The 17,347-nt window shown below is 48.0% G+C and overlaps 1 protein-coding gene across 1 annotated transcript in view; it reads left to right on the top strand.

Annotated features, from left to right (window-relative positions):
• The window catches only part of ncapd3 (non-SMC condensin II complex, subunit D3), a 53,171-nt gene that overhangs the window by 16,884 nt on the left and 18,940 nt on the right, over positions 1-17,347 (top strand). Inside the window, exons 15-24 of the mRNA XM_056280743.1 lie at positions 1,633-1,767; positions 2,398-2,618; positions 2,798-2,989; positions 3,752-3,849; positions 6,008-6,117; positions 6,532-6,639; positions 11,035-11,149; positions 12,919-13,011; positions 13,479-13,717; positions 17,178-17,257. Coding sequence (XP_056136718.1) covers positions 1,633-1,767; positions 2,398-2,618; positions 2,798-2,989; positions 3,752-3,849; positions 6,008-6,117; positions 6,532-6,639; positions 11,035-11,149; positions 12,919-13,011; positions 13,479-13,717; positions 17,178-17,257 — 1,391 coding nt within the window. The remainder of the gene's footprint in view (positions 1-1,632; positions 1,768-2,397; positions 2,619-2,797; positions 2,990-3,751; positions 3,850-6,007; positions 6,118-6,531; positions 6,640-11,034; positions 11,150-12,918; positions 13,012-13,478; positions 13,718-17,177; positions 17,258-17,347) is intronic.

Here is a 17,347-nt window from a genome sequence, read left to right on the forward strand (position 1 = left end):
CCTTCATACCTGGCTGCAGTCTGTGAGTATACTGCACAACACTGGTTTTATTCACATCTTTGCCTTGTTCTGGGAGCTCCTGTTTGTATAGAAGAGACGGTCTTCACCTGGACATGCTAGGTAGTCGCATGCTTGCTGCTAATTTGCAGCACGCCGTTCTGTCCTCCACATGTGATTGACTATTTACATCACACACGTGCCTTCCTAAACCCTCTTCTTCCCCTTGACTGTCACAGCCTTCGCTCACATCGGCTCCCCCTTGTGGTATACTCACACTGCTCTTCGACCTCTTCCCATTCCTGACCGTGTTACCAACGGACAGCATTACCTTCACCGTCACCACAACAAATAACATGTGAATCAGTCCAATCTCCGTCCCCTTCATCAGTTCTCACAACCTATCACAAAGGAACGAAATCTGAAACTGGTTTTGTTCAACACTTATTCACTCCATAACAAAAGCCTCATTCTGAATGAATTCATAACTGACAGTAACCTTAATATCCTCTGCCTCGCTGAAACCTGGCAAAAACCCCTGGACCATTTCTCACTAAACCAGACCACACCCACACGATTCACATAAACTGACATAGCTCGTCTTGAGGGGTGGGGAGGTGGTGTTTACAGGAAGGACATTCAGACAACCACCATTTCCATTCCTGCCGCTCATTCCTTTAAACACCTTGCCTTCAAACTCTCTGGTCCCACTCTCTTGGTCACTGCCGTTATCTACTGCCCCCTGAAGCCAAACCCCTCCTTTCTTCTCCCTGATTTCTCTGATTTCCTGACCCAGCTATGTGCCATCTCACCTTCCATTTTCCTCCTGGGGGATTTTAAGATCCACATTGATGACCCAGACTGGAAATCTGCCATAGAATTCTTGGAATTGCTACAATGCTTCAAAAACATCTCTGCTGCCAAAACTCTGATCCATGCCTCCATCTCATCCAGAAGTAACTACTGCAACTGCAGTCTTTATGGCTCATTGTCCAAAGTCCTAAACAAACTCCAGTACATCCAGAACTCTGCTGCCCACCTGCTCTACACTCCCGCTCCCGTGACCACACTACCCCTGTCCTCCAGAACCTCCACTGGCTCCCTATCCCACAACAAATCCAATTCAAAGTCCTTCTCCTCACTCACAAAGCCCTCCATGACCAGGCCCCCTCCTACCTCACCGACCTGCTCCACTACCATGTTCCTTCCCACAGCCTTCGCTCCTCTGACGCCGATCTCCTGTCTCCGCCACACAGAACCAAGCACCGGACCTGGGGTGACAGAACCTTCTCCATAGCTGCCCCCTTCCACTGGAACTCCGTCCCTAGATATACATCAGATACTTCCCCCATCCACGCACACTCAAATCATTCATCAAAACTCACCTCTTCAGAAATGCTTTTCTGTTTTTTGGTGTGTTACTTTTATGTTTAGTTTAACGTATGTAATGGTGTCTTTGTGTACTCTGAAAGGCCCTCTATAAATACAATTTATTATTATTGTTATTTATTTATTCATCCACCGGTTGTTAGATGTCTAGTCTAACTGTCAAATCCCAGCTCTGACCTGTATTGTTGAAAAGAATTAAGATGGGGTGGGTTGGGGTAATGAAACTGTTCTGTGTTTTGACCCCAGGCGCTGACGGGGCTCCTGAAACACGGCGTCGTCCCCTTGACAACAGAGAACTTGGCGGTACTGTCGGACCGCTGCAGAGACCCCGCCATCTCTGTCAAGAAGAAGGCCCTGCAGTGTCTGAGGGAGCTGCTGACTGTGAGTCCTCCCACGGGGCCATATCCTGTTTGACCAACAAGCTTACCTGTTCCTTTTAACGTTTCTCCTCCTGGGTGTGAGGGGTGTGTGGGAACCAGCCTTGCGTCCGGGTGGCGTGGTTGTCTATTCTGTTACCTGCCAACACGGGGATCTCTGGTTCGAATCCCTGTGTTACCTCCAGTTTGGTCGAGCATCCCTACAGACACAATTAAAAAAGTAGTGAATGATCTTATGATTTGGTAGTATGAATCAGGAGGTAGAGTGGGTCGTTTAGTAAATCGGAAGGTCGGTGATTCGATCCCCAGCTCCTTCAGGAGAGCTTGTAAATGTGTCCTTGAGCAAGACACCGAACCCCTAACCGCTCCTGATGAGCAGGATGGCGCCTTGCATGGCAGCCTCCGCCATCAGTGTATGAATGTGTGTGTGAATGTGAGACATGCATTGGAAAGCGCTTTGAGTGGTCAGTAGACTGTATAAATGCAGCCCGTTACCATTTGGATTACCATGACTTAATCTTCTAGCACTAGACTGAACCTCCATCAGTTCTTCTACAAACTGTCCTCCAAACACGCTGCTATTTACATGACCTGCACCACTAGTTCAACTGGTTTGGAACTCTCTTCCTCCCAGTCCAAATCAGAAAGCAGTCTGGTTCAGAGGACGTGGCTGCAGGGCGTGGTCCCGGCGTTGGTGGATTCAGAGAGCTCTGTCCAGGAGAAGGCCCTGGAGGAGCTGGAGGTGGTGCTTCTCAACCAGGTGAAGAGTTACTCTGCCCAAACACACCTGGATGCTGCCCAGAGACTCACCTGGGACCTGCTGGGGCTGCTCTGCCACGAGTGCCAGAACCTCAGGTTGGACCACAACAATTCCCAGTCAATAAACCGCTGTTTTCATGGAAAGTTTTTGTAATGATGAACATGACTTAATATCTCTGACACGAAGCAACAGTGTCGACTTTCTGCTGAACTCGACTTACGTGAAGCGGCAGATGGACGTCTGATGTTTTTCATTTCCTGTCTGCGGCTCGTAGCCGTTATTTCAGCCGGGCCTTCACCAACTGGTCCAAACAGAACAAGATCACCCCTGCCCTCATCACTAACCTCATCTGTCACACCGAGGCCGAGCATGCTGACGGGGCATGGCTGCTACTCGCCAAGGTGGCCAGCTCCTCCCCAAAAATCCCTTGCGGCAAGATCCTGGAAGCATGGGAGGACATGGTGAGGTCTGTCCACCGTGAGGCCAGGCAAGTCTTTGAATAAATTCTAGCTCGTTTGAAATTATCTTTGGATCTCGCAGTAAAACATGTTGGGGTTGGTGGAGCTGGAGTGTGAGGTTTGAGGGGTAGGTGGACTGAGCTGGGGTGAGAGGATCTTTGTATTGTTGAAGGTAATCTGTGTAGCCTTGCAGGTGCACTGTTAGACCAGTTTTCTTGAGTCTTTTGAGCCAGCACCTACTGGATTTATTTGATGCAGTTCAGGAGTGTAGCAGGAAGCTGAGTGTGTGCATGAGACTTTTTGTTTTGATGGAGGCCAGCTGATCAAGACAGTCGGGGGGTCAGTGATTATGCCTGCAATCTTGTCAGTTACTATAAACAGTGGAGGAGTGGAGGCAGACATTTTACTGCAGGAGAGGCAAAAAGACCTGGGGGAGATAGATTTGAGATTTCTGAAGAATATTTTGCATTTAACGTTTTTAAATACTTGGGGTCAACTGTCCAAAGTAATGGGGAGTGCAGAAGAGAGGTGAAGAAGAGAGTGCAGGCAGGGTGGAGTGGGTGGAGAAGGGTGTCAGGAGTGATTTGTGACAGAAGGGTACCAGCAAGAGTTAAACGGAAGGTTTACAAGATGGTCAAACAGCAGGGTGATCATGCTACAAGGGAGAGCCGGTGTGGGCAAAGGGTGTAAATAATCAGTTTTCTACTGTTAACTGAAATGTGAGTACCAAATTTCATGTAATGGCTTAGTTTCTTATTTGATTTCTCTAGCTCCAAGGTTGTTTCCGTGACAACCATGTGTCACATCCTGTCGGTGGTCGGGGACATAGCGGAGCACCTGAACGAGGACACCAAGAGCAGGATCATTGGTGAGTTGAAACCATCCACACAGAGAACATGTGACTGACTGATTCAGTGAAAACTGGAGGCTCCTTGCTGGGTATAATAGTACTGTAGTAGTACCTTTCTTTTTTGGACCTCCCCCCCTCTTTTCTCACCAATTTTATCCGGCCAATTACCCCACTCTTCTGAGCCGTCCCAGTCGTTGCTGCACCCCCTCTGCCGATCCGGGGAGGGCTGCAGACTACCACATGTCTCCTGCAATACATGTGGAGTCACCAGCCGCTTCTTTTCACCTGGCAGTGAGGAGTTTCACCAGGGAGATGTAGCGCGTGGGAGGATTACGCCATTCCCCCCCAGTTCCCCCTCCCCCTTGAGCAGGCGCCCCAACCGACCAGAGTGCAGCGACCAGGACACATACCCACAATCTGACTTCCAACCCGCAGACACGGCCAATTGTGTCTGTAGGGATGCCCGACCAAGCTGGAGGGTAACACAGGGATTCGAACCGGCGGTCCCGTGTTGGTAGGCAATGGAATAGACCGCCACGCCACCCGGACACCCCAGTAATACCTTTCTGATGCTTACTTGGTATACATCGACAGTAAGTGATCACACATTCAGTCTGTCTTGATGGGATGCCATTACAGAAAGACCCAAGGATATAAACGGAAGACAAAAGTAGAGAAAAAGTAAGCATATCGATCATCTATTATAAAAGATCTACTGACATGAGCTTATAGAAGTATCCAAACCGCTCTGAAATTCTACTTTTGAATGTTCTTGCAACAATTCTTGAAATTGTTTTTCCTTACACCGTTCCGACTGTGACACAACTGAGCCGTTGCCAGGGCTGCACCGGGGTTCTGCAGCACAGAGACATGGATGAGGATGGTGGCTCACGGCTCAGCAGCCATTTATTCAGAACACCAGAGGTGAAGCCATGCTAAAGAAGCAGGACGTCTGTAGAGAGTCTCCAAATGGAAGCGCTTCCTCGTATCCATGTCTCCGTGGTTCTTGCTCTGTTCTTCTCTTGTGTTCAGTCGTGGGGTGTGATCACAGCTTTAACCCTTCTAGAGCTAGTTAGGCCGACTCCAGACAGGTGCACCACTCCGCCACGACAAAATTAGATCTTTTACTAGTTTCATTGTTTTTCCCCCTTTTTCTCCCCAATTGTACCCGGCCAATTACCCTGTTTTCCGAGCCGTCCCGGTCGCTGCTCCACCCCCTCTGCTGATCCGGGGAGGGCTGCAGACTACGGGCCCTGACACACCAGGCCAACCGTCGGCCAGTGTCGGGCCGTCGGTGAGCGTCTGTGACCCTAGTTTTTGCGGTGTGTCCCGCACTAGTCGGACCTGTCGGCAGCTCTTCGGCCGATTCAGCATGTTGAATGGGCGGAGCCCATCAGTGAGAGAGATCACTGATTAGCTATTCAGCTTAGCGAATCAGTGCAGAACGTACATACTAATTGGCCGTCGGCTGTAGTCTTTGCAGTGTGTTCAACTGCTACTTTTTGGCAGGCGGCGTGAGGCGACGCAACGCCCGGCCTTCGTCGCCGCTAGTCGGTTTGGTGTGTCAGGGCCCTACCACATGCCTGCTGCGATGCATGTGGAGTCACCAGATGCTTCTTTTCACCTGACAGTGAGGAGTTTCCCCAGGGGAATGTAGTGCGTGGGAGGATCACGTCGTTCCCCCCAGTTCCCCCTCCCCCCCGGAACAGGCACCCCGACCGACCAGAAGAGGCGCTAGTGCAGCGACCAGGACACATACCCACATCCGGCTTCCCACCCGCAGACACGTGCAATTGTGTCTGTAGGGACGCCCGACCAAGCCGGAGGTAACATGGGGATTCGAACCGTCGATCCTCATGTTGGTAGGCAGCGGAATAGACCGCCACGCCACCTGGACGCCGCCTTTTTTTTTGTATTGTAATTGACTATGTTGGGCTGTTCTGTTTTACCAAGAGAGAACATGATTTCTGAACACATTATGTTGCGTCATCTTTTCTTTTCTGTATCTGTTTTAATTAAGTTCAATTTATCTCAATACAGGCCAGATACGGGAAACGACTGAGGGTCTCTCCTCCATTTCCACTTGTCCTTTGTTGATCAAATGGGCTTAAATCGTTTGTCGTCTTTTGATGAATCTTTCTGAACTATTTCTCTCTCTCTTTCTCTCTCTCTCCAGATGACTTAATGACCTGGTTGAAGATGTTCTCCATGCCACTGGAGGTGATCAGTGCGAGCATGGAGACCCTGTTTCTGCTGGGCCGCAGTGAAGACATCAAACAGACCCAGGTCAGGGCTCCAGTCTCACTGCTTGCCAGCACACATTGGCACACATTCAACATGTTCTCACCACGCTTTTTAAGCAGCAGTGGGGCTGTAGAATTTCGCCACCTTTCGCCATCGCCACCTTTCACCACCACAGGAACAGCGTGTGCAACTTTACATTTAAATGTCATGTTTCATAACCTTTTTGAGGTTAGCCGATGCCTCAGTCTTTTATTGCCAGCAATTTCTACCATGCTGTATTGTTATGCATTTGATGAATAAAACTTGAAACTACTTCCAAGCCTCATGGAGAGATTTATGATGAACTTGTAAACGACAGACACATACTAGTTTCAACTTCAGTCAGTTATACGTATATACACTGTATTATCAGTTGCACAGCAACATTCGTACCTTTGTATATTCCATGTTTTCCAGGCTTTTCTGAACAAACATTGTGGGGAACTGGTGGCTGTCTGCAAGAACTATCTGGCGACCATCATCCTAAGTGAGACAGGAGCCGAAAACTTAAACCCGGAACTGATGGTGAGGGCTCAGCTTTGTTTTTCATAAACCGTGTTACCTTAGATTATCAAACTATCTAAAGATCTAAATTATGAGTAAATGTGGAACTATGTCATCATAGTTCTTATTTTCAGAATCTGAATTATCCGTTTATTGGCCATGAAGGTTTGCGCTACATGGAATGTGACTCCAATTTCGTGGCTCTCTCAGTGTACTTAACATGGAATAACAACAGTACAACACAGCAATCTTCACATATATACACAAGGACTGACTTATACAGGTGAAATAAGAGGTGATAAAGTGCAGTGGTGCAGAGAATTTATCAGAGATGCTGAAATAGATGTTAGCAGCTTACTAACATACATGCCTGAGGTAGATGTACATGACAGAGTGTACCAGTATACGTACAATATACAGTACATTATATACAACATGGGTGGATTTATTGACAGTGTTAAGTGTTCATTTGAATGACAGCCCGCGGAAAGAAACTGTTTTTATATCTGGTTGTTTTGGGGTACGGTGCTCTGTATCGCCTACCGGAGGGGAGGAGTTGGAACAGGTTGTAACCAGGGTGTGATGGGTCTGCAGTGATGTTGCCTGCCCGTTTCCTGAGTCTGGAGGTGTATAAGTTCTGAATGGAGGGCAGGTTGGCACCAGTGATTTTCTCTGCAGACTTAACTGTCCGTTGTAGTCTGTCCCTGCCCTGTTTGGTGGCTGATCCAAACCCGACAGTACTGGATGTGCAGAGGACACTGGATTATTGTAGTGTAGAACTGAATCAGCAGTTCCTGAGGCAGGTTGAACTTCTTGAGCTGATGGAGAAAGTACATCCTCTGCTGGACCTTTTTGATGATTGTGTTTATGTTGGATGCCCACCTTAGGTCCTGGGAGATGTGGAACCCAGAAATCTGTAGGTTTTCACTGCTGTTAAGTATGGTGAGGGGAGGCAGTGTTGGGGGAATCCTCCTGAAGTGCACTGTTTTGAGTGTGTTCAGCTCCAGGTTGTTATGGCCGGAGCAGATGTCCAGCTGATCAACCTCCCGTCTATATGCAGACTCATCCCGGTTAAGGCCAATGATGGTCGTGTCGTCCGCAAACTTCAGGAGTTTAACAGACAGGTCACGTGAGGTGCCGTCATTTGTGTAGAGGGAGAAGAGTAGAGGGGAGAGTACACATCCCTGGGGGGCGCCAGTGCTGATTGTCCGGGTGCTGTATGTGATTTTCCTCAGCCTCACCAGCTGCTTCCTGTCTGTCAGGAAGTTTTTAATCCACTGGCAGATGGGGGCTGGTACAGTGAACCAGGTGAGTTTGGAGTGGAAGATATCTGGGATGGTGGTGTTGAACGCTGAGCTGAAGTCCACAAATAGGACCCTTGCATATGACCCGGGGGAGTCGAGGTGGTGGAAGATGTAGTGCAATCCCATGTTGACTGCATCATCCACTGACCTGTTTGCTCGGTAGGCAAACTGCAGGAGGTTGAGCTGCGGGCCTGTGAGTTTCTTCATGTGGGCCAACACCAGTCTCTTGAAGGATTTCATGACCACAGGCGTTAGGGCAGTCATTTAATCCTGTGATATGGGTTTTCTTGGGGACTTGGATGATAGTGGAGCTCTTGCAGCAGGAGGGGACTTCACACAGCTCCAGTGAGCTATTGAAGATCAGTGTGAAAATGGGGGCCAGCTGGTCAGCATAGACTTTAAGACAGGAGGGTGACACACCATCCGGACCCAGTGTCTTCCTGGTCTTCTGTCTCTGGAAGAGCTGGCACACGTCCTCAACACAGAGTGGAGTTGGGGGTTCGCTTGGGAGGGGAGAGATGCTAAGTTCATCCAGGACTGTAGATGCAGCCTCAAAAACACTCCCGTCAGTGCAGTCGAGGTAGGCCTGGAGCTCCAGTTTTGACTCATTGGTCCATTAACCACAGGCTTTGCAGATTGTAGTTTCTGCCTGTAGGTTGGGCGAAGATGAATCAGACAGTGATCAGAGAGGTCCAGAGCTGCACGGGGGACAGAGTGATAGGTGTCCTTTAATATTGTGTAGCATGAGGTTTGCTCTGTTAAAATCCCCAAGGATAATGAGTAGGGAGTCTGGATATTTGTGCTCCATGTTTGTAATTTGATCAGCAGGTGTTTTAACACCTCTTTAACACAGGCCTGGGGAGAGATATAGACATTGACCAGAATACATGATGAAAAGTCCTGTGGTGGTGAAAAAGGTCTCTAAGCGAGGGGTGCATGACTTCTTCAACACTGTGACATCCGTCCACCAACCTTCATTTATGTAGAAGCGTATGCTGCCACCCCGTTTTTTCCCCGACAGCTCTGTATCGCAGCCCGCCTGGAGGAGTTGGAACTGCAGCAGATGAAGTGTACTGTCCAGTATGTGCTCACTAAGCCAGGTTCAGGGCGGCAGATCTGGAAAAGTCCGAGTTTTTTCCCATTTAGGAGCAGCAGTTCATCCATCTTGCTGGCCAGAGAGTGGACGTTCGCCAGGTGGACTGATGGGAGCGTGGTTCTAAATCCCCGCTGTCGCAGTTTAGCGAGCGCTCTGGCTTGCTTCAGCGTAGTCCACACAGGGCTGTACCGATCAAGACCTGGGCAAGACTTTGGTTAAAATGTTCAGTTAAAGCTGATAAAAAAGTGTTCAGGTTTCCAGTGGACAGTTTGAGACTTAACAGTTCTTCCCTGCTGTATGTGATCAGCGAGTGGGCACTGGAAACTAAACAAACAGACAAAAACAGGAAAAGTACAGGAGAGCACAGAACTGAGGCTACCGTCCATGGTGCCATCTTGATGACGACAGCACCACGTGTACTAGGCCTGTTTCAGAATTGATGTCGCAATACAAACGTGCAATCATCACATCACAAAGGATGAACTAGAAGATAAACTGGGCCCATCAGTCATGTTTGGCTAAAAACTCTTGTTTCATGGTGTCCAAGTAGCGTAGCAGCCTACCAACACGGGGCTGGCCAGTTCAAATCACCGTGTTACCTCCCGCTTGGTCAGGCATCTCTAGAGACACAATTGGCCGTGTCTGTGGGTGGGAAGCCGGCTGTGGGTATGTGTCCTGGTCGCTGCACTAGCGCCTCCTCTGGTCGGTTGGGGCACCTGTTCAGGGGGGAGGGGGAACGGGGGAATAGCAGTGATCCTCCCACACACTACGTCCCCCTGGTGAAACTCCTCACTGTCAGGTGAAAAGAAGCAGCTGGTGACTCCACATATATGTGAGGAGGCATGTGGTAGTCTGCAGCCCTCCCCGGATCAGCAGAGGGGGTGGAGCAGAGACTGGGACGGCTTGGAAGAGCGGGGTAATTGGCCAAGCACAATTTGGGAGAAAAAGGGGGAAAATGTAAAAAACAAAACAAAAAAAAACAAAATAAATTTCTTCATAGAAAATTAAATCTATTAAGTTCTGCTTTTTTTATGACTACTCTTTAAATCCTGTCGCACATTTGATAATCAGACACAATTAAATGTAGTCTGGTTTAATGACTTTGTGGACAGCAGCCTTATTTCAGCACAAACAGGCTCTAACCAGAGTAGAAAAAGAAGTGGGAGGCCGTGTTGCACAACTGAGCAAGAAGATAAGTACATTAGAGTCTCTAGTTTGAGAAACAGACGCCTCACAGGTCCCCAACTGGCATCTTCATTAAATAGTACCTGTTAGAGCCTGTTTGTGCTGTCCTCTGAAGGGAGTAGTACACACCGGTGTAGGAAATCTTCAATTTCTTAGCAATTTCTCACATGGAATAGCCTTCATTTCTAAGAACAAGAATAGACTGTCGAGTTTCAGATGAAAGTTCTCTTTTTCTGGCCATTTTGAGCGTTTAATTGACCCCACAAATGTGATGCTCCAGAAACTCAATCTGCTCAAAGAAGTGCCCATCCAACCAATCCAACTTGTGGGAGCTGCTTCTGGAAGCGTGGGGTGCAATTTCTCCAGATTACCTCAACAAATTAACAGCTAGAATGCCAAAGGTCTGCAATGCTGTAATTGCTGCAAATGGAGGATTCTTTGACGAAAGCAAAGTTTGATGTAAAAAAAATCTTATTTCAAATACAAATCATTATTTCTAACCTTGTCAATGTCTTGACTCTATTTTCTATTCATTTCACAACATATGGTGGTGAATAAGTGTGACTTTTCATGGAAAACACGAAATTGTTTGGGTGATCCCAAACTTTTGAACGGTAGTGTATATATATATATATTCCATCCATCCATTATCCAAACCACTTATCCTGCTGTCAGGGTCGCAGGGATGCTGTTTATTCCAAAACATGAACATTAAATATGTCTTTCTACCCAGTAGTTGTTTCTGTATTTCCAGTTACGCTGAAAACTGTTCTGCTTCAGCCGTGTTCAGTTCTGTTTTTCTAACCAGACTGAACATGTTTCCTGTCCCAGGTGAAGCACCTGCACACCCTGGGCGTGGCCTCGCTACACTGCCCTGCTCAATTGGGCAAGAGGACGGTGCTGCTGGTGGAGTCGGTCCTGACTACCCACAGAGACAAGCTGGCAGGTAGGACAGCGTCATCTTCACCTTTAGCTGAGAAGAAGCTGGACTTAAGTGGATGTTCATATGGAACAGGACAAATTTAAGTAGAATTTCTCAGATTAGTGGGCAGTCTGGGGCATCCGGGTAGCGTAGCGGTCTATTCCGTAGCCTACCAACATGGGGATCGCCGGTTCGAATCCCTGTGTTACCTCCGGCTTGGTCAGGCGTCCCTACAGACACAATTGGCCGTGTCTGCAGGGGAAGCCAGATTGTGGGTATGTGTCCTGGTCGCTGCACTAGTTCCTCCTCTGGTTGGTCGGGGGCGCCTGTTCGGGGGGGAAAGGGATCTTCCCACACGCTACGTCCCCCTGGCGATACTCCTCACTCTCAGGTGAAAAGAAGCAGCTGGTGACTCCACATGTATGGGAGGAGGCATTCGGTAGTCTGCAGCCCTCCCTGGATCAGCAGAGGGGGTGGAGCAGCGACCAGGATGGCTCAGAAGAGTGGAGTAATTGGCTCAGTACAATTGGGGGGGGATTAGTGGGCAGTCTATGGAATGATAATTGCTCTCTGTACAGAATTCCACAAACAAAAAGTATTGCACTGATAAGAACCACCAACAGGAGAAAGCCTCAGCACTGAGTGTCAGCATATACATGTTACGTATTGAGCAAGAACAATGAAATTGTCAGCTGATAACTGACACTGAAGCTACACCGGTGCTTGGTGGAGGGGGTGTTTGGGTGGGGCAGCAGGATGATTTTGAAGCATAAGTGTTGATGCTGCTCTGTAATCAGGGTAAGTAAATCACAGAGGGTTGAATCAGTTCATCTGGACATGTTTACTGGCAGATACTTTTCATCCCTCAACAAAGTGACCTCTTCAGCCTGATGAAGGGTGGGACACCTGCAGTCAGGTGAGACTGAAGAGGTCACTTAGATGATGATGTATCTGTCAATAAACGCTGTGTCCAGATGAACCGATTCAACCTTCTATGATAAGTTACCATGATGATGATCCTGCTTCAAATGGAGCACCTATCTTTAGACAGAAAACCTAGATTAAATGCAGTTAGCATGCTAGCCCATTAGTCACTTTGGCACACAGACCCCAGGACTTCCAAGTTTATCCATCCATCTATCCATCATCTAAACCGCTTATCCTGCTCCGGGTCGTGGGGGTGCTGGAGCCTGTCCGAAAACTTGGGCATTTCAGTTAAAGTTAACCACAAGTGTTGTTAGATAGTTTTTTTTTTTTTCATTTTCTCGAATTGTATTCGGCCAATTACCCCACTCTTCCGAGCCATCCCGGTCACTGCTCCATCCCCTCTGCTGGTCTGGGGAGGGCTGCAGACTACCACATGTCTCCTCTAATACATGTGGAGTCACCAGCCGCTTCTTTTTACCTGACAGTGAGGAGTTTTGCCAGGGAGACGTAGTGCATGGGGGGGATCACGCTATCCCCCCCCCCCCGAACTGGCGCCTTGACTGACCAGAGGAGGCGCTAGTGCAGTGACCAGGACACATACCCACAGCCGGCTTCCCACCCGCAGACACTGCCAATCGTGTCTGTAGGGACGCCCGATCAAGTGGGAGGTAACACGGGGATTCGAACTGGCGAGCCCTGTGTTGGTACGCAACAGAATAGACCGCTACGCTACTCAGACGCCCCGTTAGATACGTTTCTACCTAAAACACAGTTCATAAACAAAAAAAGTGGAGTATTCTATAATAAAGTCATTCAGATTGTTTTTCTGTGACGGTGTTTAATAGTTTTATTTGTTGTCTGTTCAGGTTCTGAGGACCTGCCTGCCTCTCTGCCGCTCTCCCAGTTCAGAGCCAACTTTCTGCCCACCATGGTCAGAGCACACGGAGTCATCACTCTAGGTATGCTATCTATCTATCGCACCTTCTCGATCTCTCTCTCGCTCTCTTTCTGAAAGTCAGACTTTTATGAGTGGACATTTACAGTAGCCTTGTAGATAAAACTTCAAGTCTAATGGTTCATATTTAAAATTATGTCTGTCCAACAGTCAGTCAGTGGTAGATGTTGGTCTTTGTCTTGAAAGTTGCTGAATTTACCAGCCTTTTGGTGGCCGCCCATCATTTAGATTTCCTGTTCTAAACACATCTTCCAGATGTACCGGTGACATGGTGGCCATATTGGTAGAAACCCTGTAAATTCTTTTATTTGACCACCTTCTCCCACAGCTCTGGGTTGGTGAACAGCCTGCGTCAGGATAGTTGCTGCCATGTTGTCACTATCCGACACTGGCCAACAGTACTGTGCGCACAGACACACACACACACACACACACACTGGCACACACTGTGAGGTTCTCCTTACTCTCCAGGTAAGCTGTGCCTGCAGCATGAGGAGTTGGCCCAGAAGTACCTGCCGGTGTTGGCTCGGGAGCTGGAGGTGGGGGAGGAAGTGGCAGTGAGGAACAACATAGTGGTGATCATGTGTGACTTGTGTGTCCGCTACACCAACATGGTTGACCACTACATCCCTAACATCTCCGCCTGTCTCTGGGACAATGAGGCTGTCATCAGGGAGCAGACGCTGATCATGCTGACGAATCTGCTACAGGTAAGAAACTGATCTACATGGTTGCCAGGCAACTACCTGGCAACAGGGTCTATGCTACAGGGTTACTACTAGCCAACCTGCTGATAACATAATTTATGCTACAAGGTTGCTAGGCAGGGATGGAAGATGTGAATCCTAAACAAGATCTTTTTCTTGTAATACTGCACAGTTAACTGGATAACATTTTTCTCAGTTTAAGACCTACCTTGGACCAGTTAAATGTGTTACCAGTTAACGGTTCTCTCTTTTCTGAATAACATAAGAAAAAACTTTTCCTCTTGCCTGGCAGCGCCATCTTCAGCCTCCTTCTCCCAATATACCCAGCATCTCTACTCCGCACATGTCCAAACCATCTCAATCTTGTCTTTATTGCTTTGTCTCCAAACCGTCCAACCTGAGCTGTCCCTCTAATATACTCGTTCCTAATCCTGTCCGTCTTCATCACTCCCAATGAAAATCTTATCATCTTCAACTCTGCCAGCTCCATCTCCTGTCTTTTCATCAGTGCCACTGTCTCCAAACCATATAACATAGCTGGTCTCACAACCATCTTGTAAACCTTCCCTTTAACTCTTGCTGGTACCCTTCTGTCGCAAGTCACTCCTGACACTCTTCTCCACCCACTCCGCCCTGCCTGCACCCTCTTCTTCACCTCTCTTTTGCACTCCCCGTTACTTTGAACGGGTTGACCCCAAGTATTTAAACTCATCCATCCACCTTCACCACCTCTACTCCTTACATCCTCACGATTCCGCTGTCTTCCTTCTCATTCACGCATAGGTATTCCATCTTGCTCCTACTGGTGACTTTCATTCCTCTTCTCTCCAGTGCATACCTCCACCTCTCCAGGCTCTCCTCAACCTGCTCCCTACTCTTGCTACAGAACACAATGTCATCTCGTCCGTCAACCTGTCCATCACCATTGCAAACAAGAAAGGGCTCAGAGCTGGTCTTTGCTGTAATCCCACCTCCACCTTGAATCCATCCATCACTCCTACTGCACACCTCACCACTGTCACACTTCCCTCATACATATCCTGCACCACTCCTACATACTTCTCTGCCACTCCCGACGTCCTCATACAATACCGCACCTCCTCTCTCGGCACCCTGTCGTGTGCTTTCTCTAAATCTACAAAGACACCTTCTCTATACTTCTCCATCAACATTCTCAAAGTAAACAACACATCTGTGGTGCTCTTTCATGGCATGAAACCATACTGCTGCTCACTGATCATCACCTCTCCTCTTAACCTAGCTTCCACTACTCTTCTCATATCTTCATGCTGTGGCTGATCAACTTTATACCTCTGTAGTTATTACTGCTCTGCACTTCACCCTTATTCTTGAAAATCAGATAGGTACCAGTACACTTCTTCTCCACTCCTCAGGTATCCTCTTCCTTTCCAAGATTGTGTTAAACAATCTAGTTAAAAACTCCACTGCCATCTCTCTTAAACATCTTCATGGATCCACAGGTATTTCATCTGGACCAACTACCTTTCCACTCTTCATCTTCTTCATAGTGTCCTTTACTTCATCCTAATCCATTCCACTTCCTGATTCACTATACCCACATCATCCAACCTTCTCTCTCACATTTTCTTAATTCATCAGCCTCTCAATGTACTCCGTCCACCTTCTCAACATACTCTTCTCACTTGTCAGCACATTTCCATCTCTATCCTTCAACCACCCTATCCTGCTGCACATCCTTTCCAGCTCAGTCCCACTGGCTAGCCAATCGGTACAAGTCCTTTTCTCCTTCCTTAATGTCCAACCTCTCATATAACTTGTCATATGCCTTTTCCTTTGCCTTTGCCACCTCTCTCTTCACCTTACACCCCATCTCTTGTGCTCCTGTCTACTTTCTTCATCTCTGACTATCCCACTGCTTTGCCAACCTTTTCCTCCGTATACTTTCCTGTACTTCCTGATTCCACCACCAAGTCTCCTGTCTTTCTTCCTCTGTCCAGATGACACACCACGTACCTTCTTAGTTGTCTCCATCACTATTTCTGCAGTCTCTTCCTCTGTCCAGATGACACACCATGTTGTCTCCTCTCCTTTTTAGTTGTCTCCCTCACTATTTCTGCAGTTGTTGCCCAGCCACCTGGCAACTCTTCACTACCACCCAGTGCCTGTTTTAACTCCTCCCTGAACTCCACACAACAGTCTCCCTTCTTCAACACCCACCATTTGATCCTTGGCTCTGCCCTCACTCTCTTCTTCTTCTTGACCTCCAAAGTCATCCTATAGACCACCATCCGATGCTAGCTAGCTAAGTTTCCTCTGTCACCACATTGCAGTCTCCATCTTCTTTCAGATTGCAGCTCCTGCACAAGATATAGTCCACCTGTGTGCACCTTCCTCCACTCTTATACGTATGGCACCCTGTGTTCCTCCCTCTTCTTGGAATACATATTCATTACAGCCATTTTCATTCTTTTCGCAAAATCCCCCACCATCTGTTCTTCCACATTCCTCTCCTTGACACCATACCTACCCATCACCTCTATTCCATTCACCAACATGCCCATTGAAGTCCGCTCCAATCCCCACACTCTCCTCCTTGGGTACACTCTCCACCCTTTCATCCAACTCACTCCAGAATTTTTCTTTCTCTTCCATCTCACACCCAACCTGCGGGGCATATGTGCTGATAACATACATCAACACACCTTTAATTTCATACTCTTCACTCTGTCCAACACTCTTCTCCTCCAACACACTCTTGACATACTCTTCCTTCAGAATTACCCCTACCCCATTTCTCCTCCCATCCACACCATGTTAGAAGAGTTTGAACCCACCTCCAATGTTCCTGGCCTTACTATCCCCCCACCTGGTCTCTTGGACACACAGTATGCCTACCTTTCTTCTCGCCATCATATTAGCCAGCTCTCTCCCTTTACCAGTCCTAGTGCCAATATTCAGAGTTCTGACTCTCACCTCCACATTTCTACCCTTCCTTCTTTACTGCTTTACTGCTGCCTCTGGACATGCCTTCCCCCTCTCCTTCTCCTTCTCCTTCACCTAACAGTAGCACTTTTCAGTGGTAACCTGGGCCTCGACCAATCCGGTATGGAAATCTGATTTATTATCCGCGTATTTGATCTGGCAAAGGTCTTACCCTGGATTCCCTACTTGACGCAACCCTCCCCATTTATCTGGGGTTAGGACTGGCAGTAAGAATGCGCTGGCTTGTGCATCCTCAGTGGCTGGGTTACATAGGAAAGTGGCAGTATAGAGAGAAACGACCCCGCCTCACCATAGACAACAGAAAGATGTTGCCCTTCTTCACACACACACACATGTATATATATATATACATATAGAGAGAGAGAGAGAGAGAGAGAGAGAGAGAGGTGGGGGGACCAGTGGTGAGGCTATGTGATTTGTGCCACCAGGCTGCTTTCAGGCAGTGTGTTATTGTTAAAACATGGCCTCTTGTTTCCAGGAGGAGTTTCTCAAATGGAAGGGCTCCCTCTTCTTCGAGTTTGTGAGCGTGTTGGTCGACAACGTGCCTTCCATTGCAAGGTAACCCACACTCTGATTTAAAACTGTACCGGTACATATGTTACGGCAGACCAATGCTGACAGATGGATTCATGCAAATGTAGATTGTCT

This window comes from Lampris incognitus, chromosome 5 (assembly GCF_029633865.1).
Source record: "Lampris incognitus isolate fLamInc1 chromosome 5, fLamInc1.hap2, whole genome shotgun sequence".
NCBI lineage: Eukaryota > Metazoa > Chordata > Actinopteri > Lampriformes > Lampridae > Lampris > Lampris incognitus.